General features: G+C 32.8%; 1 protein-coding gene across 1 annotated transcript; it reads right to left on the bottom strand.

Moving 5' to 3' along the window:
• Positions 1-2,289: 2,289 nt before the first annotated feature.
• LOC111712292 (arylsulfatase B) lies at positions 2,290-12,698 on the bottom strand. The gene is made up of 20 exons (XM_023486868.1): positions 12,666-12,698; positions 11,343-11,445; positions 10,658-10,755; positions 9,987-10,050; positions 9,706-9,750; positions 9,335-9,441; positions 9,102-9,171; positions 8,911-8,957; positions 8,353-8,419; positions 7,593-7,633; positions 7,167-7,230; positions 6,870-6,936; positions 5,974-6,036; positions 5,658-5,748; positions 5,281-5,341; positions 5,140-5,232; positions 4,886-4,972; positions 4,607-4,675; positions 3,503-3,562; positions 2,290-2,490 (listed from the first exon to the last, which is right to left on the bottom strand). The coding sequence occupies exons 2-20, from the start codon at positions 11,409-11,411 to the stop codon at positions 2,380-2,382; spliced, it is 1,374 nt and encodes a 457-aa protein (XP_023342636.1). The 5' UTR covers positions 11,412-11,445; positions 12,666-12,698; the 3' UTR covers positions 2,290-2,379.
• Positions 12,699-23,959: the final 11,261 nt, after the last annotated feature.

Genomic DNA, 23,959 nt, shown 5'->3' with positions numbered 1-23,959 from the left:
AGCTATTAGAATAAAGCTTATTTTAACTGCTTCACAGGACTATATAAAGACTAAAGCAGAGATATAAGTGTATATAGCTTTAAAATTCTTCAATCTTTATATATTATATGTATTTTCTGGAAATGAAAATTTCCTTAATTTTTTTCCTTTCTTATCTAACTATACTTAATTTGCCTCAACTCCCCTTGACCATGTATCTTTCCGCTCCTCTTCTTCCATCCACTCCCTCTCCTTTCATTCCTTCCCCCACCTTCCCTCCCTTACTCGGCCAGAAGAAGGGTGAGGTTGAGAAGGAGAGGGGTATAATGAGAAGTGGATGATGGAGGGAGAGGGGTATAATGAGAAGTGGATGATGGAGGGAGGGGTATAATGAGAAGGGTTTGAGGGAGGAAGGGGTATAATGAGAAGGGGTTCCATTAGCTTAAAAAATTTTGAAAATTTGAAAATTTTCTCGATTTCAATTCTCAATCAAAAATGTGCCAAATTCTTTGGAACTCAAATCTTTCATTAAAAATGAAAAAACTTGCTAAATGTGTGAGAAAAAATGGGTTTACCGAAATAAAACTGAAGCCAATATGATTCCTCTTATTGTGAATAAAATCTGTATTCAGCTTTATTTCCGGATCAGCATTTTTTAAATTCCCATTAAGGACTATAAATTTTAGCAAACTTGTTTTTTTCGACTTTTTAATTTTTTATGTAATTCGTATTTCACTTTTACGCATTTGATCCTTGACTTTTATGTCTGTATAAGAAAAGATAAAAAAAACAAGGTACTAAAGTCAGTTACAGTAGCTATATAGTTAATCTATACAATAAAGCTCCTCGCTAATATAATATATTCGTCAGTTATAGCTGGCCAAACATATGAACAAAACTGGCTGAATTTTTTAGGGAGCCCTTGGATACCCCGGGAATACCCTAGGCTAAAAAAATTAAACGTTTTTTCAATCTTTGAAATCTATTTTTCCAAAGTGGCCGGGAACTTCGACTATTATATTATATAACAGCGTCCTAAGTTAAAACAAAGAAACTAGTAAGAAAAGGCAAACTAATAATAATGAAACTCTTTACTCATTTATATATATATATATATTTCAGTTTTTATATATATATATATATATATATATATATTCATGTTCGATATGGCTGGCCAGACGGCTGGACCGAATTGGCTGCACTTTTTTGAGCGAACCCGTGGCCATGGGTACCCTAAGGGTAACATAGGTTCAGAAAAATTGACATTTTTGAAATTCCACGGGCAGCGGTTTAATACCAAAATTGTTAAACATAAACCTGTTCTCACTGTATCCAAGCTCAATGTCGTCTTCCTACCCTTTACCTTTGTATTGGGCCAGGTTTAAAACAGAGAGCATACTCCGGCCTACCTCTGTTACAGACAGAGTCAACAATATCGTCCATTTTGAACACTAAATTTTCAACTTAAAATATACAATCCGTGAATAATTCTACAATCCCTAGCAAAGGAATTGAGTCTTTGTCACAAACTCTGATTTTCTAATACCTGTATCTTTGCAATCCAATTTCGTAGAAGCTAGATATTTCAAACTATGAATTCTGTTAGATCAAATAGCCTAAGTTTGAAATATCAAGGGTTTCCACCATTAGGTTGCCAAGATAAAAGGATTGGAAAATTTGAGTTTGTGGCAAAAACTCAATTCCTTTCCACTTAAACAACTGGGGTTTTATTTCAGAAGTAAAAACTAAATGTTTTAAACTGACCCGACAAACCCCTCCTTGATCACACCAGACACACCCTAATAGTATATTTAATCATCATTACTAATTATTAATAAAACCGTATTTTGTAGGTTTGAAATATATTCATATATTCACTAAGTGTTTGTGATTACAAGGAGTTTCAATGAACCTATAATCAAGCCGTCCGTGATTTGTGTTACAAATATATATTCATTTCTGCATAAGAAACCTCTTGGCTCAGGTATACCCACAACGAATGAGGCTGTAATGACGACCTGAAACTATAAAAATATGACGATTTCTAGGTTGAATTATTTCTTCTGCCTTGAATATATGTCTTTTAATGGCTTATTTAATGATTTGGCAACGAGCGACACCTCTTTACAGTTGCAGGGAGTTATGAATATAAGGCAGCAGACAGTGTAAATTCCGCATAATCGTAGCTGGAGCTATCTCTGTATATTTGTTATATGATAGTTTCAGCTTGCCAAACAGCTGGACCAAATTGGCTTGAATGTTTAGGAAACGTATGGGTACCCTAGGGGTGTCTAAAGAAAATCGAAAATATTATTTTTTCAAAATCGATATATTTGTTTAATATTTAATATTTTCCTTCAAAATTCCACTGGCAAGGCAAGGCACTTAACAGCTAGTTGATTATATAACGGCATCACACCATCCTGAGGAAAGAACTCCTCCCCAGTTGCTGGGAAATCCTGCCCTACTAGGTTTAGGGGAGTTATCTTCAACCAGTCTACTTCTAAACTCCTGAAACCAAATATGTAGATAAATCTATATAATAAAAAAAGACATTCGTGTATATGTATATATGTTGCTCATAGCAGGTCAAACGGCTGAACCGAATGGGCTGAAATTTTTGTGAACACTCATGGGTGGCCGGGGAGTTTATAGGCTAAAAAAATTCGAAATTTTTTTTCAAAATATATTTTTTTTAAATTTTTAAAAAAATTTTTTTTTTACCACGGGCAACGCCGGGCCCTTCAGCTAGTATATACATAAAATATAGAATAGTTTTGCTTCTCAAAACATATCCAAATATAGTTTTTCTTGATCATTGATCAAATTAATTATATTAAGCGAAAATAGGGCTTTTAAGAGAAAGTTTTGTTTGTTACAGAAATCATGGTTTAACCTATCAACAACAAAACACTAGAGAAGTTAAAACCGAAAGATTTGAATTTGTTCGAACGATCTTGAAAAACGATAGTTTTTTACTCAATAAACGAATTTTCGAAAAGATTTTGAAAAGACGGTTTTTTAGAACGAACGATTTTTTCTTACAAAATTTTATTTAAATGATAGTTTTGTACAAATGATTATTTTCGAACAAAACTTTAAAATAAAAGATCCTGTTTTTACAGTTATAACAATTTTAATGAAGACACAACTTCACTGAACGATCGTTTAGTGATAAAACGAATGAAATAGATCCAAATGGAGAAGGAACGAATCAAATTTTTACAACAATTGAAAAAGACTAACAAAGCAAATGTTTAAGAACGATGATCAGAAAAAAAATGAAAAAAATAGTAATCATCAACCATCGTTAACAACCAAATTGCTAACAAAAGATATCTTAAAAACTAGTTAAATCAAAAAAGAAATGCAAATGTTTGGAACGGGATAATTAACAACGGAACTAATGCAGAACAAATGATACTGCCGAAGGAAAGATTAACAAAAATGAAGCAAACAATTTTCAAAATCTAAAACAAGCCAGATCCTTTGAATGCTATTTTTTATTTCTACAATATTTTGCCTTCATCAATATAGTTTTCAGTTCTCCAATCTTCTTCTTCTTACCACCTCCAGCTGCTGCCTTAATATTGATCAAGTTTGATTTGCTACAATGCAATGTAATTTAAGGTTCCTTGAAGGCCAAACAAATTAATTTAAGGCTCCCTGAAGACCAAACAGATCAATTCAGTTCTTTTAAGGCCAACCAGGTTAATTTGGTTCCATAAACACCAAACAGATTAATTTGACTCCGGCCAAACAGATCAACTTGGTTTTTTAAGGCCATACAGAACTTTTTCTGAAGTTGATTCAATAATAAACTTTTAAAAACCTATGGTTTTTGAGGGTGGGACCTTTTTAACCATTATTGCCCTAGGTAACAATTTTGCGGAAAATGTGCAGAAATTCCCAGGAAAATCTGGTCAAAATGTTGACAGAAATTTTGAGGAATTTCTCGTAACCAATTCCGAGGAATTTCTCGTAATTCATTCTAGGGAATTTCTCGAAACCCGTTCAAAGAATTTCTCATGACCAGTTTTCAGGAATTTCGTGTTACCCATTCCGAGGAATTTCTCATAACCTTATCCAAGGAATTTCTTGTAACCAATTCCAGGGAATTTCTTGTAACCAATTCCAGGGAATTTCTTGTAACCAATTCTGGAGAATAACCAGAGACAATTTCTAGAAACTAAGTGTTTTATTTTGTTCCCCCCAAAAAAACAGTAAATTAGTAACCAAGTCCTGAGAATTTCCTAGCAGAAAAAAACAGCAAATTAATGTTTTTTATACTCTTCACTCTCCTATCTCAACTCTCAGGCCAAAATCATAATTTCTCAGGAATTTCCGGAGAAATGTTCTATAGAAATTCTCAGGAATTTCTATGGGAAAAATTTCTGAGAATTTCTCAGGAATTTCTCGAGACTATGTCTCTTGTCCAGTTCCCCATTTCTCAAAGAAAAGTTCTGAGAAATTCTCAGGAATTTCTCGAGACCATGTCTTTTATTCAGTTCCCCAAAAAATCCATAAAAAGGGTGACCAAGTGCTGAAAATTTCTCACGAATAATCCGGAGAAACCCTGGTTTTAAGCCACACTCTCTATTTAATGTTCATTTTCCATTAAACTCACCAGGTTTGCTTTTTCACAAGGATCCTTCTGTAAATTGTACAATTCCAGATTACAGCTTGCCTCAGGTTTCTAAATATTGGGGAAATAAAACTAAATTAAAATGACATGATTTATATTATATTTGCTGAATATTAAAACTAGAATCTCACATCTATGAGTTTTGGCATAATTTTGACACAGTTTTACATCAATTTCTCGAGACGGAAACATCAGATATTTCCTTTACATCAGACCTATTTTTCCTTTACAGTCCCTTTAATTGGTATTTTTCATCATAACCTTTGCTTCCAGCAGACTGTCTTGACCCCAAATAAGTTTGTATTTTCCATCTATTACAGCACCAGACCACAATCCTTCATAGTTATCCTAAACACAATGTTAGGGTTCCTACCACACTCATGAAAGACAAAGTCCTGAATTTAAAAGTAGCATTTTTCTGCATGTTTGACAGAAGTCTGTATTTCAGGAATGTACATCAAGAACTTGTCAGCTAAACTAAAATTAAAAAGTAATTATATTTTTTTTCAATTTACCTGGTCAATGTTTAGAATTATCCTACTTCTTGTGGACCTAGAATTTCTTTCCAACCCCGGCCACATGTTAATAGAATCTGTATCTTTGGGAATCTAAACAATTTTATCAAAGAATTAATTATTTTTCTTGTTTTGTCTTACCTTAGATTTGAGCGAAGCTAGATTAAGAAGTGTAGAAAACCAGTCTGTTATAAACATCAATCTGAATAATATGATTAGATGATCGTGAATACTTTTAATCAAAACATGGTCCCAGTTCTAAAATTGTATATTGAATAATTTTTTTTAAAAATCCAGAGGAAAATTTTAAAAAATTTGAGCCACGTTTTCAATATAAGCCGCGGTTCAAATTTTGTTGGTTCCACTTAAATTTGTATTAAATTTTTTAAAATTTAAGCCGGCCCTTAATTAAAATGTTTTTAGGGGATTTTAGACGCAGTTTAAATTCATTAAATTCGGACACAGGTTTTAAGTGATTTTTTAAGCGTAAATTTGTATATTTTGCTTTTGTGGTTTACTTGTTGTGGGATATTCCAGATTGTCTGAGTAAAGGACTATTAATAAACCCTACTCCTCTCACACCTCCCTCATACAACTGTCCTTTGTGACCTGAAATAATAATTAAAGTTTTGATGACTTCGCGACGAGCGCTTGGTAAATTAAGTTACAGAAGAAAAGACGGATTTACGCAGATTTGTCCTTCTTTTTCAACGCCAGCAATTTTTTGATAAAAAACTAGATTATACAAAATTTGGGGCTTTCCGAACTTGTTTGAAAAAATCTCAATAACTAATGTTGTTTATCTTAGATAACGTAAACAAAATCTACATTTACCTTTGAGAGGTTTATTTGAACTATATCCCTGTCCTCCCCCATTATCCGATGTAAAAATCAGAACTGAAATATAATTCCTTTTAGAAAATATGATTTTTATTTGTGCAGGTGCAAAAAAGGAGTTTCCCTCCCGGAACAGAGCCATCTAGCAGCGAGACATAGAAGTTGCAGTAGTCCTTTGGAGAATATCATTCTTGCCTTGTGATTATTACAGGCTACTTTAAGCAGAAAGAGGGCGGGGGGAGATATAAGGGAGCCCAGTTCCATAAGAGCTCTGGTGGGTAAGAAAATAATCACAGAAAGCTTAAATTGTAAGTGCTGGAAAACAATACCCAGAGAGCAAAGAAACCAACCTTGCACATCACTGTAATAAGAGATTGAAAATGGATGTGAGTTAGTCATGTGACATGATATATGCAATCAGGCAAGCAGACGTCATAGGAACAAAGGAAATGAGTCTTTTCCACAAATTAAAATTTGCTAATCCCTATGTCTTTGCAACTTGTTGGTGTACACCTTGGAAATTTCAAACTTAAATGATTTTATCTGACAGGAATCATATTGAAATATCTACGGTTTACAACATTGGGTTGCAAAGATATTAGAAAATCAATCAATTCCTTTCTCATCGTGCATTTGAGTCTGGAGTTATACCTTGCACTGAGTTGCATGTTGACCAGTACTTTATACTATATGTGGTGCAATGAACTGGATCATGGTGTACATAAATTTCACGAAAAAGGGATCATTCATTTGGAGTACTGTACCGGTTTGCCTTCCATAGTCTGTAATTGTACTGTACAGCTTTCTCTAGCTGGTTGAAAATCGGCCTGGTGCTGTAAATGAATTGGAATATACAATGGGTGTTAGATTTAATAATAGATTGAAAAAGTTGCCTGAGTTTTTATACAGTCCTGTTCTTTTAAGGGCATCATAAATATTTCCTACAGCAGCGTCCAAAGCCTAAAAAATGTCACCAGTTTTTATAAGTCCTAAAGTGGGAGGGGGGGGGGGAGGTACATAGAAGTTCTGAAGGGGGAGGGGGGGATTTTCTACATTTTACAAAATATGTTGCAAAAATTTGCAATGTGGTCGATGGTTTTTGTCACATGATGCTCCAATATATGATGCAAATTATTAAACAATTATGCAAATATTTTACAATATTTTTTCTTCATAAAGTGACAACTTACAGAAATAGTTGCAGCTATGTTTTGGCTAACATTATCTCCGAGAATCCTCGTTTTGTAAAGAGTCCTATATATATATATTATAAACTTTCTACATTTGTAAATTTAACATCAATTGTGTAAATTTGTGTACGTCATTTTTGTTTACATTAACTTGAATTACAAGCATCTTCTACTCTTAGAGTGAAAGGGTGATAGACAAACTTTGTGAACACAATTTTAAAATTTCAAAATAAATACAGTTTAAAAGATACAAAATTAACTTTTTTTTCAACACTTTTAAATTTTAAAAAGAAACTGGCACTTTAAACAGGTTTTCTAGAACAATTCTTTTCTCATTTAAGACGACAAAATGAATTGTTTGTTCAATTCACCAGATGAAATTGAAATATTATGATTATAACAATTGCTTGTTAAAAATAACATAACCTGTATTTTTCAGGGGGTGTAGGAATTGGTGCATGAGGGGCCTAAATACAAATTATCAATCATATTTTTTTTAAATCAAAAGAATCTTTTGATATAAGACAGTCATTTTTCAAAATATTAATTTTGAGGATTATCTGTGAGTGGATGCCCGGTGGTGGTAGTTTGCATGCCACATTTTACATTATTTTCTTAGTGTGTTGATTGTATTTGACCGTTTTACAGACAAATTCTACCCCCTTCATAAACTAGTCAATCCTTTTCCAAACATGAAATACTTTTCAAATGAGAAAATGTACGGTTTTCTAGTTTTTTAACGTTTTATTTGTTTTGACATTATTCATTGAACAAATTCCCTATTGTAAAGGTTACAAAATTTTCTTGTTTTTTTCTTTGTGTATTTAAGTTAGTTTGTAGTATTCATTTTATATATTTTTTGGCTAACGTTTTTTTTATTTTTTTTTGCTCATATCTGTAATATTATAGGACGAACTCCGGATGATGCCAAAGTTTTTGGCGAAATATATTAAGAAGAAAATTAGTGAGAATTCTAGTGAGAGAGAGAGAGGTTTGGGATTTGTTTAAAAACGACCTAAATTCTACAATTTTAAGTTTACCCATTCTTATTTCTATTGGTTTGCATGGTCTTGCTATTCAACGGTCTTAAAATAACAACTAAAATGGATGGTTCTTAGGTTAACGAAACCTTTTTATTTAAATAATCTTTGATAAAAAAGTAGTTGAAAAGTACCGCTAACCTTACCTGAAATGGAACGTACAAAAACAAAGGTCTGGAACTGTTGTGCGCCTCAATTACACTTACAGCCTTCCTAGAAAATTTGATAAGCTTGAAGAAATGATATCTAATTTATTGATATCAACAACTGATGCTTAGAGAAAATAAATGTAAATGGAGATGAGTACCTGGAGAATAGATCTGTAGATAAAGTTAAATACCTGTAGAATAGATCTGTAGATAAAGATGAATATCTAGAGAATAGATCTGTAGATAAAGATGAATACCTGGAGAATATATTTGTAGATAAAGATGAATACCTGTAGAATAGATCTGTAGATAAAGATGAGTACCTGTAGAATAGATCTGTTGATAAAGTTGAATACCTGTAGAATAGATCTGTAGATAAAGATGAATACCTGTAGAATAGATCTGTATATAAAAATGAATACCTGGAGATATAGATTTGTATATAAAGATGAATACCTGGAAAATATATCTGTAAATAAAGATGAGTACCTGGAGAATATATATGTAGATAAAGATGAGTACCTGGAAAATATATCTGTAAATAAAGATGAGTACCTGGAGAATAGATCTGTGGAAAACTCCCCCAAACCTTCATATGAAACCTAAAATTTAAAATGTAGAATAGCTTGTATTTTCTATATTATACAGACAGATCTTAACCTCAAAATAGTTTTTGTTACATAGATACCCCTAATATTCAGATTGATATTTTAGCAAGACAAATCAAGTTTGTTTTTCAGATTTACCTTGTCGTTTTCTCTAAAATCATATCCTTTATGATCATTTTCAAACTTCTTCTCACCTACATCAACTTCCCTAAAATAATAAAGTGAAAAGGTAGGTTTTGAAACTTATCTATTAAAACCGTTTTAATCTTCAATTCAGAACTATAACAACAGTAAAAAAATAGAAAGTGGTTTCGTTACTAAATAAAAATATAAAAGATTAAGGACCATTTTGATATGATAAATTGTTTCACCTTGTATAATAATTTGTAACATGACTATACTGTCCAAAAAATGTATCGAACCCTCTCTGGTTTGGAAGATAAGCTTCATTACAGTATCCCAAATGCCATTTTCCAACCTAAAATAAGCAAATGTAAAATCATTCATATCATTCGGTAGATTGAAATTTAACACTTTTGCAATTGAACATTCTATAATGGTTGAACAAGAAAGCAACCTCTGTGGGCCATAAAAAAAGATTTTTTCATTTCATTTTGAATTAAGAAAAACTAAAGGTATTTTTTTTGTTGATTTTATGGTGATTCTGTTTCTTTTTTTTGGTTTGCAGAGAAAAGCCAATATAATGACCTCTTTGTTCGTAAAGGATAAATTTTTGTTTTACCATATGTGTAGCATATCCTGCTTCTTTCAGATACTCAGGCAAAATCTGTTTTTAACAGTCACAATCAAAATTCAAACAGATGGAACTGTACAATTTGCAATACACTACAACAAGATGAGAGAAAAGTTGGTAATTTCCCAGAGAACGATTTTTGGACCCCCCCTCGCCCGCCCCCTCTTTTTTAAATTTAGAATTTATTTACATCTCTCAGAATATAGCATTCCGGATAAATTCTGTTGAAAAATTTGTTAATCAATAATTCTGATTATCATGAAGATGTCCTTAATTGATGTGTTTAGTCCAATCGGCTGGTATCTCGAGAATGCTCCACTTTGAGTTCCCAACCTTAAAGTTTTGCATAATGTTGCTTTTTAAGAGTTTATATAAATTGTATATAACACTTCTGTTCTTAACACTTGTGTATCATCAGTACAATACCCGCTGCCTGTTTAAACACCTTGTTCTTAACACTTCTACTTGTGTATCATTAATATAAGATCAACTGTCTGCTTAACAACACCTTGTTATTACAATTTGTGTATCATTAATATATGATAAACTGTCGCTACCTTATCTTTAACAAACGCGACGGTGAAATCTTAGATAATCATTAATTCAAAAAACAGAATAAAACATTTTGAAAGAACAAATGTGGAACGAACAATCCAGCTGATAGCTTTAGCACGGAACTTTCGATTTTTAGAAATCAAGAACGTTAGCTGTCACTAGATAATCACTAGAACAAACTTCAAAAGCAGTGAAATTGTAAGGACACAGGTTAAGAATCACTGTACTGTGAAGACTGTGAACACTCTAGTTTATTTCATGTACCGGACCGAATTTTAACAGCCAGTTCAAGCTGAGCAGTACAGATACAGACTATATTAGGCCAAACGGTGCAGAATGCCAATGGAATAATCCCCTTATTGTGAAATTTCTGTAGAATGTTTACCTCCAAGCATATCTGCCGGTCATAAAAGCTGCCCTGGATGGAGTACATTTAGCATGAACATAGGATTTCTCCAGTCTTATTCCATCAGCAGAGAGTTTCTAGACAATATAGATATATTAGAGTATACCTCCATTCTTTGATTACATATATATTGGAATATACTTCATTATTGTAGTATAGATGAATTAGAGTATACTTGGATTATAGATATTTTAGACTATACTTCCTTTCTTGGATTATAGATATATTAGAGTAAACCTCCGTTCTTTGATTATAGATATATTAGAGTAAACATACGTTCTTTGATTATAGATGTATTAGAGTATTCTTCCATTTTATATAAGCACGTTCAAACAGCATTTATTTCATACCTCCATTGTTGGATTATAGATATATTAGAGTATAACTCCATTCTGGAAGTATAGATTTTTAATAGTATACCTCCATTATTGGTTTATAGATATATAATATATAGAGTTTACCTCCAATCTCCATTTTTTGATTGTAGATATATTAGAGTATACCTCCAATCTCCATTCTTAGATTACAAATGTATTTTTGGATTATGTCTATCAATTTGGGAGTTCCATTCTTAGAGTATATATTAATTATAACATACCTCTATTTTTGGAGAATGTTATTATATAAGACTATACCTTGAGTATAAATTCATTAAAAAGTATACCTCCATTCTTGGAGTATATATATCAGGATTATGCCATGAAACATGATTCCAACCAAGATCATCAGCCATCAAGAAGATGATATGCGGAGGACTGTTTCCATCTCTAGGCATATATACAGGGTTACCCACGCAGGATGAGACTGTAAAGACGACCCAGAATTCAAATGAGTATTTTGATGTTTTACAAAATGATTAAGCAGAGAAATAAGCTAGTATTGGCCTAATACAAGGAACCTGGAATGCAAGAAAACGGACCGAAAAATTTGCACAATCGTTTCTGAAGTATCATCCCTTGTGGGTAACCCTGTAGCATAAAAAAATAATAGTTATACATTTAATTAAGTGATGGACGCTGGACAATTTTCACAATTATTAGAATGTTTATTTTCAGAAACTACAGTGAAACCCTTAATAGCGAATACATCGAAAGAATTCATCAAATGTCGTATTCTTCACTTTCTGATAACGGAATGTTGCAGATATTTAGTTTTTAGTTAAATGATTATATGGAGCTCTTTAAAACTGTTCCCGCATATTCATGGCTATTTATCTATTTTCGCAAATACTGAAATTTACGTAACATAGTATAAAACTCATTGAAAAATTGTCAAGACGACATTTGATAAATTCTTCCGATGTATTCGTTATTAAGGGTTTCACTGTATGAAAAACGTTCCATTTAAAAGGATAAAAACTTGACAACCTTTAATCAAGAGGAACACAATGTCATAAATCTGCAAATCATATTTGAAAATAATCTAATTACGTTTACGTTAAACTTAAATTGTGAACACGTTTACATTTTAAAACAAAGAAGAAAAAAATTTTGCGGATTTTCAAGAATTTAAATTTTTTTACAAAATTAAAAACCTTTAAAACACATTTTTTGTTAAAATTTTTATCATTTATAAACCTTCCCTGTGGTCACGTGATGTCCCACAAAAAAGAACCTGTAAAATCATTCGTTGGGATGTTTAGAAAGATGAAAATTTCCCTGTATGATAATTGAAGGACTGCAGTATGGTTTTGGTGAATTATATTGACGTACTAAGCCTAGGGGTGTCAGAAATGATTTTTTTCGCATTTTTTTGAAAACGTCCAATAATCCTATACGCCAATATAATTCACCAAAACCATACTGCAGTCCTTCAATTATCATACAGGGAAATTTTCATCTTTCTAAACATCCCAACGAATGATTTTACAGGTTCTTTGGGCCCAATCGGTTCAGCCGTTTTGACGTTTATTGGATACAAACAAACAGACAGACAAGCCAAATTTATATATAGATGATTCCATACTGAAAACACAGAAATATCAAACCTTGATAATTTTTTCTCTCGGTTTTTGTTTTTCTTCTTTGTCATGCATCCGGTTAACTTTTTAATTTATTCATTACATTGCATAATTGCATTATCAAGTTCTGAGGTATCTATATATAAAAGTTGTAATCTGGGGAACTCGGGAGAACCGCGGGAATGTTGTTACCTTGGTTTTGAGATTCTAAGTTGAGTGGGAAAATAGTTAAAATCGTGATTAACGACCAAGTGCGAGTAATCGGCAGAAATGACTAAAGAACTCTGGGCAACGCCGGGTTTAGAGATATATAGAGTGTATATCCCCCCGTTAGCGTAAGTTCAAGTCATCATTTTTCAAATATGGGAATGCCCAATTTACAACAGTAACCTTAAAAGCGTTGTTTGCTCGAGTATGAATTAGAATGAATTTTAAAAGCTGATTATTTTCAATTGTATTTTCACTACAAAAGTGACACTTGCATTTCTACTGCAGGAAAACATATAGGAATTATCAGAATTAAACACTTTAAACACAGAAAAACAACCATATCTTCCACACCATTGATCATATAAAGGTTTCAAGGATACTGTGGTTTTTCTGAAATTTTCATCTTTTCATAGAGGGTCACATGTAAATATACTTACAGTCCCTTTAATAGGATTACTCGTAAATAGACTTACAGTCCCTTTAATAGGATTACTCGTAAATACACTTACAGTCCCTTTAATAGGATCACTCGTAAATACACTTACAGTCCCTTTAATAGGATCACTCGTAAATACACTTACAGTCCCTTGAATAGGATCACTTGTAAATACACTCACAGTCCCTTTAATAAGATCACTTGTCTGCAATACACTTACAGTCCCTTTAATAGGATTACTCGTAAATACACTTACAGTCCCTTTTATAGGATCACTCGTAAATACACTTACAGTCCCTTTAATAGGATCACTCGTAAATACACTTACAGTCCCTTTAATAGGATCACTCGTAAATACACTTACAGTCCCTTTAATAGGATCACTCGTCAATACACTTACAGTCCCTTTAATAGGATCACTCGTAAATACGCTTACAGTTCCTTTAATAGTTCTAATAATCTAAATGAATTCCTGAATGCAGATGAGAACGCAGTAACAAATATCTCGTCCTGAAAAAAAATTTAAGCAAATTTATCCTCAAATATGCTAATTTTAGAGACCTCAATTTTCAATGCTTGTTGCTTTAAAACTTTAAAATTGAAATAGCATTGGGACACAAGTTGTGTTTCCTTTTTTAGAGTCTCACCCTCAATATTTTTTCTCTGTTGAACATAAAAGTTTTGTCTGATTTAGAATCGAATGAGATATTCATGTTTTTCTCTTAAGCATTAAATGACAGTCCCTTGAAATATTCGTTTATCCGGTCTATTTACAATCATTCCACATCTTTCTGATATCCACTGTATCATGCAATTTATCTGATTAATACCTAATCTCATTTTACTCTTCCCAAAGAATCTGAAATTGTAAAAGGATAGATGTTTACATGTTTCTACTACGCTAAATTCTTGTTAGTGATGTGTCTTAAATTGGCTCGTTTTGGTTCGTTTTTGGTTCGTTTTTGGTTCGTTTATGTTTCGTTTTTTGCCAAACTTTCTTTCAGGTTTTAAATTTGGCACAGTTTATAAGAATAACAAATGTTATAAAAAAATTATTTGTAGGGGACCTAGGGCTCTTTCTGGACCGTTAACTTTTTTCTTTCTAAAGCAGACAGTTTTATTATTGTCTCGATATGCAGAAGATTAACGATAAAAAATCTAAAAGAATTTTGGATTTTTATTTTTGTTGTTGTTTAAAATGGGATTTCAACATTCTTTTACAGTGTTGACTGAAGGACTCGTGCTATGAAGTTTCGTTTTCGTTGCCCTGTTCGTTTTCGTTACCTTTTTCGTTGCCCGTTTTTTTCGTTGCCTTTTTTCGCTTTTGTTTCCTTTTTGCCCATTTCGTTGGCTAAACGAAAATTTCGCGGAAAAGATTAAACGAAAATTTGGAATCCCTATAAAAATACCTCTATCACAATAAACTTTAGAAGATGATCTATTTGTTAACTGTCACGTTCTGTCGTCTTTAATCTATATGGATAATGTACAGTTTTCTCTAACTCTGCTTTAAAGTCAATCCTCGGTTACTTCAACCGGAGTTTTCAGTGCTGTAGGTAACGAACGGATTGACAAAATGGATTTAAATGTCCAGTCTTATAATCAAGTAGGTCTCTGTAGTCTGTACATCTTTCCAGTAGGTCACACTTTAAAAACACTGTGATCCTCTTAATATTAAGTTTGTTATGTAAAAATAACAGCCGAGAGGTTACGACGCTTTGAAGGCTAGACAACTTATGCATGATATCTATGATTTTGTTTAGGGAGTAGACAATACACCCCCCCCCCCTCCACCAGAGATATTCCCCCCCCTTTCAAAGGTGAAATCGGTTATGTTAAAATAGGTCGGCCATACAACTATAAGGGGAATCTTCTTTCGGTGCTACACAAAGATGATATGAAGAGATTAGATAGGCGAGGAGGTAGAAAGTTTGAGTTCTTAGCCGCGCCATCTTTTAAGGGTTGGGCAATTTTTTCATAGCTCGTTTTGAAATTTCACAACGATCTTTTTGAAAAGTTGTCGTTTTTAAAAATTAAAAAAAACCTTAGTTTAGAAAAGCTGTCGTTATTTAAAATTTCAAAGAATTCGTTTTTAAAAGTTGTCGTTTTGGACATGAAGTCTTTGCCATTAACCAAATCTTCTAATCCCTAAACTATTTGTAATGTAATGGTGTAAAAATTTGATTTATATCAATAATTTTAGATTATTTTATATAACAGGTTTAATGGTTCGAAATATCAATAGGTCTACTAATTATTTTAGTCATTCTACTTTTTTAAAAACTAGATTTTATCAAGTAGAGAAAAAGTGATAGTGATGCTAAGCTAATATTCATCCCTGCCATGCGATCTAAATTAATGTTTAGAAATGTGACTTTTCACGCAAAAATACCCCATTTTTATGATTTTTTTTTTGGACAAACCTCTTCCTCATAAAACAACCTCTTTCCATTTTTATAGTTAACGAAAGTCGTGTAAAAAGTTTGCTACCCCCCTCTGCGGACCAACTGTGCCCCCACCACAAGCGTATCAAGTTTTTGGAAAATTTATTTTAAACCAGGAAACCGTTAGCTTTACTGTAGTCTAAAAGAGAACTATTTTGATCAATTTGGCGGATTTTCGCGATATTTTTTTTCCCTAATCAATTATTGGTAGGATTTTAACTGTTTGTGTTTTCCGGACTTCTTAGCATAGGCTGAGGTTAACAAATCTTGTTGAATATAATTCAATGCATTCATGCAAAAGTGAAATACATAAAGCAGAGCAACAAATATGCAAATATTTTTAGTCGAGTAGCTGGTATTTTCCGGAAATTATTTGTGTTGCGCAATTTTACAATGTTTATGCTGGTTTGCAACAAATCTAATTTTGCCCAATTCCGCGGGAAAGTTTTCGCAAACTGCAAAATTTCGCGATAATTTGTTTGCAGTAAAAAGTTTAGAACCCATTTTTTAGTGTATTAAAACATAAATCAGAGTCGTACCTAATCTCATTTTCCTACCTCTCGTAAAGAAATCTGATATTATTTGTAAAAGATGAATTATTAGTATTTCCTCAGCTGGACTATTTAGCACATTTTTCATGCGCTTCGCGCCCAAATCTCTGGTTATTATCGCTGAACCTTTAACAAGCTTGTTATCTCTTGGGTGTTTGTCATTTTAAACATTTTCCTCTCAACAGCTATAAAGATAAAATTGCTAGCGATCAAGACCGAATTAAATTTGACCTCAGCCAATTCACCCTTTAATTTTTCGCAAACACTCCTTTTGCTCAGGAAGTACATAATTTTGCAAACTAAGAGAACCCCCCCCCCCCTCCTATTAATAAAAAAATTTAAATCGTTATATGGGTTTATTAAGTCTTAAGATAACAGTTTACAATTAAATTAAAAAATTAGATTACCCCATTATATAAAAAATACCATAAAGAGGCAAATAATAACCCCCCCCCCCCCTGTGGAGAAGGAGAAGGTGGGTTTTGTACAAAAATACCATCATATTCATATTGAGATTTATTTTTATGCGGATTTCACACCCCTTCTCAACTAAAAATAGTTTGATTAAAATCACATGGAATGAAACCTGTCCTAAGTGAAAGCGAGAAATCTATTGGACTTATTTTGACCTTTTTAGAAATCTGATTTTGGTAATTAAAGACCATTTTTTTGGGTCACCCAAATATATTTAAAAAATCTTCTCTAAGCGATATTTTTTTTCGAACAATATAACATGTTTTCAATCATAGTTATAGATTACAAGGAATTTTCTCAACAGTTTTGTAAAATATGAAAGGAGATACAACTGAAGCGGCCCTACCATGTAATTATAATGCTTTGAAGAAAGTACTCAGAGATCGATTATCAGCTAAGATATGCTATATTTTCCACAGCATGTTATATTGTGTACAAGTACTGTACATGACCAATCAGCAAACATCTGAATTTAGGGATATTTAAGGATCCTTTGGATACGAAACACAAAATCTTCAAAAAAAGACTGAAATATAAATAGTATGTTTCATGCTTAAAATTGGAGTATTTCTTTAAAAGTTGTATGGGTATTATATTCAACAAGTGGCTATGAGATGTCACTCTAAAAACCTATCGTAAAAACGTAGCATGTCGTGCCAGGTCAACTTAGGCATGTATTTCTTAAACAAATGGAGTACCATCTGCAAAGCATGTATAATCATATGGTAGGGCGGGCCGCGTCAGTTGTATCTCCCTTTTATTTCATACTCCTTGGCTAGCGCGGAACAGATAAAAACGTGTTTTATAAAACAAAGAAAAAATTTTTTTTGCGGATTTTCAAGAATTTAAATTTTTTTTACAAATTTAAAAACCTTTAAAACACATTTTTTTTCATTTTTATCAATCATAAACCTTCCCTGTGGTCACGTGATGTCCCACAAAAAATTTGGGCCCGATCGGCTCAGCCGTTTTGACGTTTATTGGATACAATATATATATAGATGCATTTCATATCTTTGTTCAGGGGTAAAATCTCCCCCCCCCGTCCCCCTGCCAAAATTGGATTCCTTTTTCGAAAGACTATCCCTCCCCACTGGCCATTAAAAAAATTTAGCAAATTTTTTATAAAAAAGTATAAAACAATTTTATGTTCACCCCTTTACGTTTGTGAAATGTGACGGTGAGTTATTTATTTTACGATTCTTAGTAAAAATTAAGAAAGTGGCATGTCCCACCCACAGCACTACCCTTTATACATAGTCGTTTTTATGTCTCGAAAAGTGTTTATTTATCACATTTTTATTTATTGCCTCTGCAGCATAAATCCACAATTTACTCAATATATTTTTAGAGCACATGTAAACACTTTATTCAAATAGATGTTAGGTACTTTCCCAAAGGCTTTTTCCAAAGCACCAACTTCCAAATTGGTATTTTCCCAAGTGGAAACTTCCAAACGGTTCAATTTCCCTAGCGGCAACTTCCCAAGTCTGTCATAGCCGCAGCGCTCGGCCCCCTGGCATTTTCTAGCCGGTTTGTTAGGCCACCTAGCCCATCCTAGCCGTGGCTCTCGGCCTCATGTTGCAGCCATGTGACGTTTTAGAAAGCCTAACCTGACCTTTGGGAAGTTGCCGCTTGGGAAATTGCACAATTGGGAAATTGGTACTTGGAAAGTCACCCTTGGGAAAAAACTTGATAATTATATATCGTCACAGAAAAATGTGGAAGGAGCAAAAATGTTTGGACTATTTTCTTTTTTAAAACTAAATATTTTTATTTTCCGTTTTACAATTGATAGCATTTTTATTACATAATAAATGTTGTATATATCACATTAGTTTGGTACGGAATTTGTGTTTATGAATTTAAAGTAGGTTTACTAATTTGTACACAGGTCGCGAGATACATTTACAGGGTGTCCCAATAAACATGGGAATTCATTGACGAAGTCGATATCGTCTTTTTAAATAATTCTTTGATTTAGTATAGTGATACCTACTGAGAAAGCTATAATCTGTAAGAGTTTTGTCTGCTATGTTCACATTTTGTTTGTTTATGTTTTGACTGCATAAGGGTGTACTTAGTAGAACAAGAAAATTACAGTATACAAACAAGGTAAACTAAACTTGTCCGTCTTGCGGAGACATTACGAACACATCATTACAGTCTTTTACCCTTTTCATAAAATAAACTCTATCAGACATAATAATATTATGGCTTTTGAAAATAGGTATTACAAAGCTAATTCATAACAAAGACGATATCGAATTCGTCACTGAATTCCCATGTTTTTGGGACCCATAGTAAGGCATACATGAAGGATTTACATCCGGTGTTATCCACTCCGGGACACCGATAGGAACTCCGCAAATTATACAGCCTCGTAGAATTCACTTTCAACCTCGTTTCGTCGGGCAGAGGACGGGTTGAGGTTAAAGTACGGACTCCAGGGGGTTGAACATGGTATTTGGGGCAGTTGTTTTGTATTCTGCACTACAGACAAATCTTGTAAATTGTCCATATCGGCAGAAAAGGTTAATCACTCTTGACGAGAGTAAAACTCGGGGTTGGAATTAATCTATATATAAATTTGGCTTGTCTGTCTGTTTGGGTGTTTTTTTGTTTGTCTGTCTGTCTGTTTGTATCCAATAAACGTCAAAACGGCTGAACCGATCGGGCCCAATTTTTTTGTGGGACATCTAGGGACCCAGGGAAGGTTTATGAATGATCAAAATTTCAAATATTTGTCTCCCATTACATGGTTGATCTGATTCACAAGGGTACCCATTATACATAATATGGTTGACCTGATTCACAAGGGTACCTAATGGGTATTACCCATTATACATAATATGGTTGACATCAATAATTAGGATGATATCGTGGTTTTATCTTAAAATAATTGTTTAATTTTTTTCAATTTTAATTAATTTTCACAATTTACTTTGATAGAAAATTCTCAATAAAAAATGTTCAAACAGAAAAAGCAAAAATATCTTCGTTAAAATGGTAATGCCACGAAATAAGGAGGTTTTCTTGAAATTACGTGGAGAGGCCATTTAAAATATTATAAACTAAATGTGCAGGGTTAGGAAAGGATCACCAAGAGCTCTAATAAATTATTAACAAAGTTGATAAACTGTTAGAGTTTAATACTAAACATATCTCTGGTTCGTGACAGTATAATATTCAACTCGGAAACTTTACATACAGTGGAATCCATAAAGTAATGGAATAGGAAGACGACTGTACACTCAAGTAATAATTACCTAAACATTTTAATGAACATAAAGCACAACAATGGTGTTGTGGACAGTGTTCACGGACCCATTTCATAATATATGTAATTTTTCATGCTACAGTACAGTACAGTACAGTACAGTAAGGTACAGTACAGTACAGTACAGTACGGTACAGTACAGTACAGTACGGTACAGTACAGTACAGTACGGTACAGTACAGTAAAGTAAAATACGGTACAGTACAGTACAGTACAGTACAGTGTTCACGGACCCATTTCATATAATATGTAATTTTCATGCTACAATAAAACTTTCTTTTACTTACGTCAAATACATACAATGAGAACTAGAAAACTGAAATAGGAAGACGACATTAAAGAGCAATAATTAAGTGTATTTTATGTTGTTACAAAGCAAATAGTTGTACTAGAAACTTATTAAATCACTTATTCATAGTTTCTGTGTCTTATGTCCAAGTCTTAACTTTAGTCTGAAAGTCGTCTTCCTATTCCGGAGTTTTATGGTTCTCCTTGGTTAGGACTTCAAAAAGTTGTCTTCTTATTCCACAGCTTTATGGCTCCCTCTGTATGGAGAGAAGTATATAAATGTATGGGCTGAGATTGGAGGGTTAGGGTCGGGCCATTATTTAACATATACTACACACATGATTCGAATACTGATTTAAACTAAACCAAATCAAACCTCAGAACATCAGCAAATTAAAAACTGGAGTTTCTAGTAATTGTAATTCTGTATTATATAAAGAGGTAGGTTATTATATTAATACAATGAAGACGACATTTTTTAGTCAAGTTTTAATCGTTAACAAGCTTTTCTCGAATTACAAGTTTACAGGTGACCTATAATAAACTTTTTAATTGATACCTTATGTTGACTTCTTATGTTTATGTGTATCCATGCTGCTTAACAGCTTGATATAAATCAAAATTTAAATCGAAAGTCGTCTTCATTGTATTTATATAATCGCCTACCACTGTATATATATATGTAGTAAATAAACCTATTTCATTAATATTTGTGTAACCCGTAAATATACGTTCTTCAGTTCATTGTTCCTAGTTACAGTCAACTTATTTACCAATTTCATTTTCTTTCGATTTTCTTATTCATTTCCCATCCGTTTCCTTTCCATTTCCTTTCCGTTTCCTTTTCATTTCCTTTAAATTTCTTTTCAATTTCCTTTCCACTTCTTTTACATTTCCTTTCCATTTCTTTTACATTTCCTTTCCATTTCCTTTCCGTTTCCTTTCCATTTTCTTACATTTTCCATTCAATATCCTTTCCATTTCCTTTCAATTTCCTTTCCGTTTCCTTTCCATTTCCTTTCAATTTCCTTTCCATTTTCTTTCCATTTCTTTTCCATTTCCTTCCCTTTTATTTTCAAATTCTTTTCCATTTTCTTTCCATTTCTTATACATTACCTTTCCTTTTCTTTTCAAATTACTTTTCATTTTTATTCAATTTCCTTTCAATTTCCTTTCCATTTCCTTTTCATTTCGTTTCTATTGTCTTTCCATTTCTTTTCCATTTCCTTTTCATTTCCTTTCCATTTCCTTTCCGGTTCCTTTCTATTTCCTTTTCATTTCCTTTCCATTTCCTTTCCATTTCCTTTCCATTTTCTTTCCATTTCCTTTCCATTTTCTTTCCATTTCCTGTCCATTTCCTTTCCATTTCCTTTCCATTTCCTTTCCATTTTTTTCCATTTCCTTTCGTAGTTTCACCTGCATGTCCTCTGTCCCTCAAATCTCCCCACCCCCTTCTCCTTCCTATTTTTCCAAACTTGTTCAATCCTCAATATTCAGAATTATATTTCAATTAAAACTTATTTATAGATCACGGGACTGAAGCACTAAAGTTCCGCCCACTAATTCTGAATAACACGCACTGGGTCAACCACATACGGGGTATACTAGACGGGCTGGTACGAAATAAACACTACACCTGGCAATACTTTATCTGGTTCGTGCAACTTATAAACCTATTCAGGCTAACGTCTGGTATACCCATAATAGTCAGGGGGGGGGGGGACCCAGGCAGTATGTATAAAAGCCCTGCTTTGAGTCTAAAGTGAGGGGCATGGATTAGTTAGAAAAGCCAAAAAATCTAAACTGCCTCAGACCAATACTTTTAATTTGAGTTATATTAAAAAACGAACAATAATTTGTCCAAACCTCACTAGAATCATTTCGTGTCCCGTTTTGTGTTATTTCCGTATGAGATTAAACACTGTACTGCTTACTCTAGCTGCTTTAAAGTCGGACCAATACCTGAAATGAACCGGTGTTTACAGTGACCTATGATCTGTAGATAGATAGATAGAAACATTGATAGAAAGTTAGATATATAGATAAATATATTTTAAACTAAGTTTGTTGTGATTTTCCAAGAACAGAGGTAGAGTGTTTACTCCTCTTATTTCCTCCTAAACTTAATTTAATAACAACTTTACAAGCTGTAATATTGACANTCCAGACCCCCTTTTCTCTTTGGTTTTCCCCTCATCATACTTCTCTTTTCTCCTGTTGTCGTCAATTTTTTGTTTCCAAGTAAACTTTTTTTGATTTATTTCTTGTTGAAATGCTTGATTATAATTAGGGTTGTTAATTGTTTTTCAATCGTTTACAAAAACGATCGTTTCGTTTTCGGAAAAACGATCCACTCGTTTTTAATTTTTAGAAAACAAATAACGATCGTTTTTGAAAACGATTATTTTTATACAAACGATGAGAAATTGTTTTAGAAAAACTATCGTGTTTGAAAAAAAATTGTCATTAATAGATACAGGGTGTCCCAAAAACATGGGAACTCAGTGACGAATTGGATATCGTCTTTGTTATGCATTAGCATTGCAATACCTAATTTCAAAAGCCAAAATATTATTATGTCTGCTAGAGTTTATTTTATGAAAAGGGTAAAAGACTGTAAAGATGTGTCTTCGCAAGATGAACAGTGAAGACGGACAAGTTTACTCTGTTTGTGTACTGCAATTTTCTTGTTTTATTAAGTACAACCGTATTTAGTCAAATTATAAACAAACAAAATTTGAACATAGCAGACGAAACTCTTACAGATTACAACTTTCTCAGTAGGTATCACCATACTAAATCAAAGAATTATTTATAAATACGATATCGAATTCGTCACTGAATTTCCGTGTTTATTGGGACACCCTGTATGAGCTCGACATCTTTGAAGACGATTATGAATATGGTCTTACATGCAATTTTATCGAACGTCGTCTTACATGCAGGTTTATACAGGAAATACATTTGGATTGTAGAAGATAAATTCCTAAAAGTTGTTGATGAGCTAAAACTTCTTGATATTTTCTTTAAAACTACTCAATAATAAGTTCCAATGCTTCTCCTCCGATCGTTAATGAAGGGTCGTCGTTAACGATCGGTAACAAAGGGTCGTCATTAACGATCGTTTTTAAAAAAGATCGTTTCATTTTTCGCGTTTTAGTCGTCGTTTTCATAACAAAACAATCTTTAAAAAAAAAGGAAAACGAACCATCCCAAATCATAAGTAACTCTAAATTTTTATGTTTAAATTTTCGAACTCTATTCATTATTTGAACTGTTTGAGAGGTTTAAAAAAGTTTTAAAAAAGTGTAGGAAATTAACAAGTCATACATAGTTACAGAGAAATTGAGTCTTTGCTACAAACTCTGCAGGTATTCTAACCCCAAAATCTTTGCCAATTCAATTTCGGAGACCTTGTATATATCAAACTATGAATTCTGTTAGCTCAAATAATCTGATTTTGAAATATCAAAGGCTTACACCATCAGGTTACAGAGCTATAGGGATTAGAAAATTTATTTTTGTGGCAAAGTCTCAATTCCTTCAACGTAGAACTTCTAAACTTCTGAATCTTATTTTAAGGGTTTGTATTTAAATATGTTTAATACTTACAAAAATTAAAAAATTGCAAACAAAAT

The sequence above is a fragment of the Eurytemora carolleeae genome, unplaced genomic scaffold, assembly GCF_000591075.1.
Source record: "Eurytemora carolleeae unplaced genomic scaffold, Eaff_2.0 scaffold49, whole genome shotgun sequence".
NCBI classification, from domain to species: domain Eukaryota; kingdom Metazoa; phylum Arthropoda; class Copepoda; order Calanoida; family Temoridae; genus Eurytemora; species Eurytemora carolleeae.
The sequence above is the reverse complement of the archived record's forward strand: the minus strand, read 5'-3'. Positions and strand labels throughout refer to the sequence as shown.

Excerpts from the sequence above, each read along its gene's own strand:
- LOC111712292 (XM_023486868.1), bottom strand. The coding sequence starts at position 11,411 with ATGGCTGATGATCTTGGTTGGAATCATGTTTCATGGCATAATCCTGAT. Across the intron at positions 10,756-11,342 it reads TATATACTCCAAGAATGGAG|AAACTCTCTGCTGATGGAAT; the intron begins GTATACTTTTTA and ends TATATTGTCTAG. Across the intron at positions 5,342-5,657 it reads TCTGGAATATCCCACAACAA|ATTGATGTTTATAACAGACT; the intron begins GTAAACCACAAA and ends CATATTATTCAG.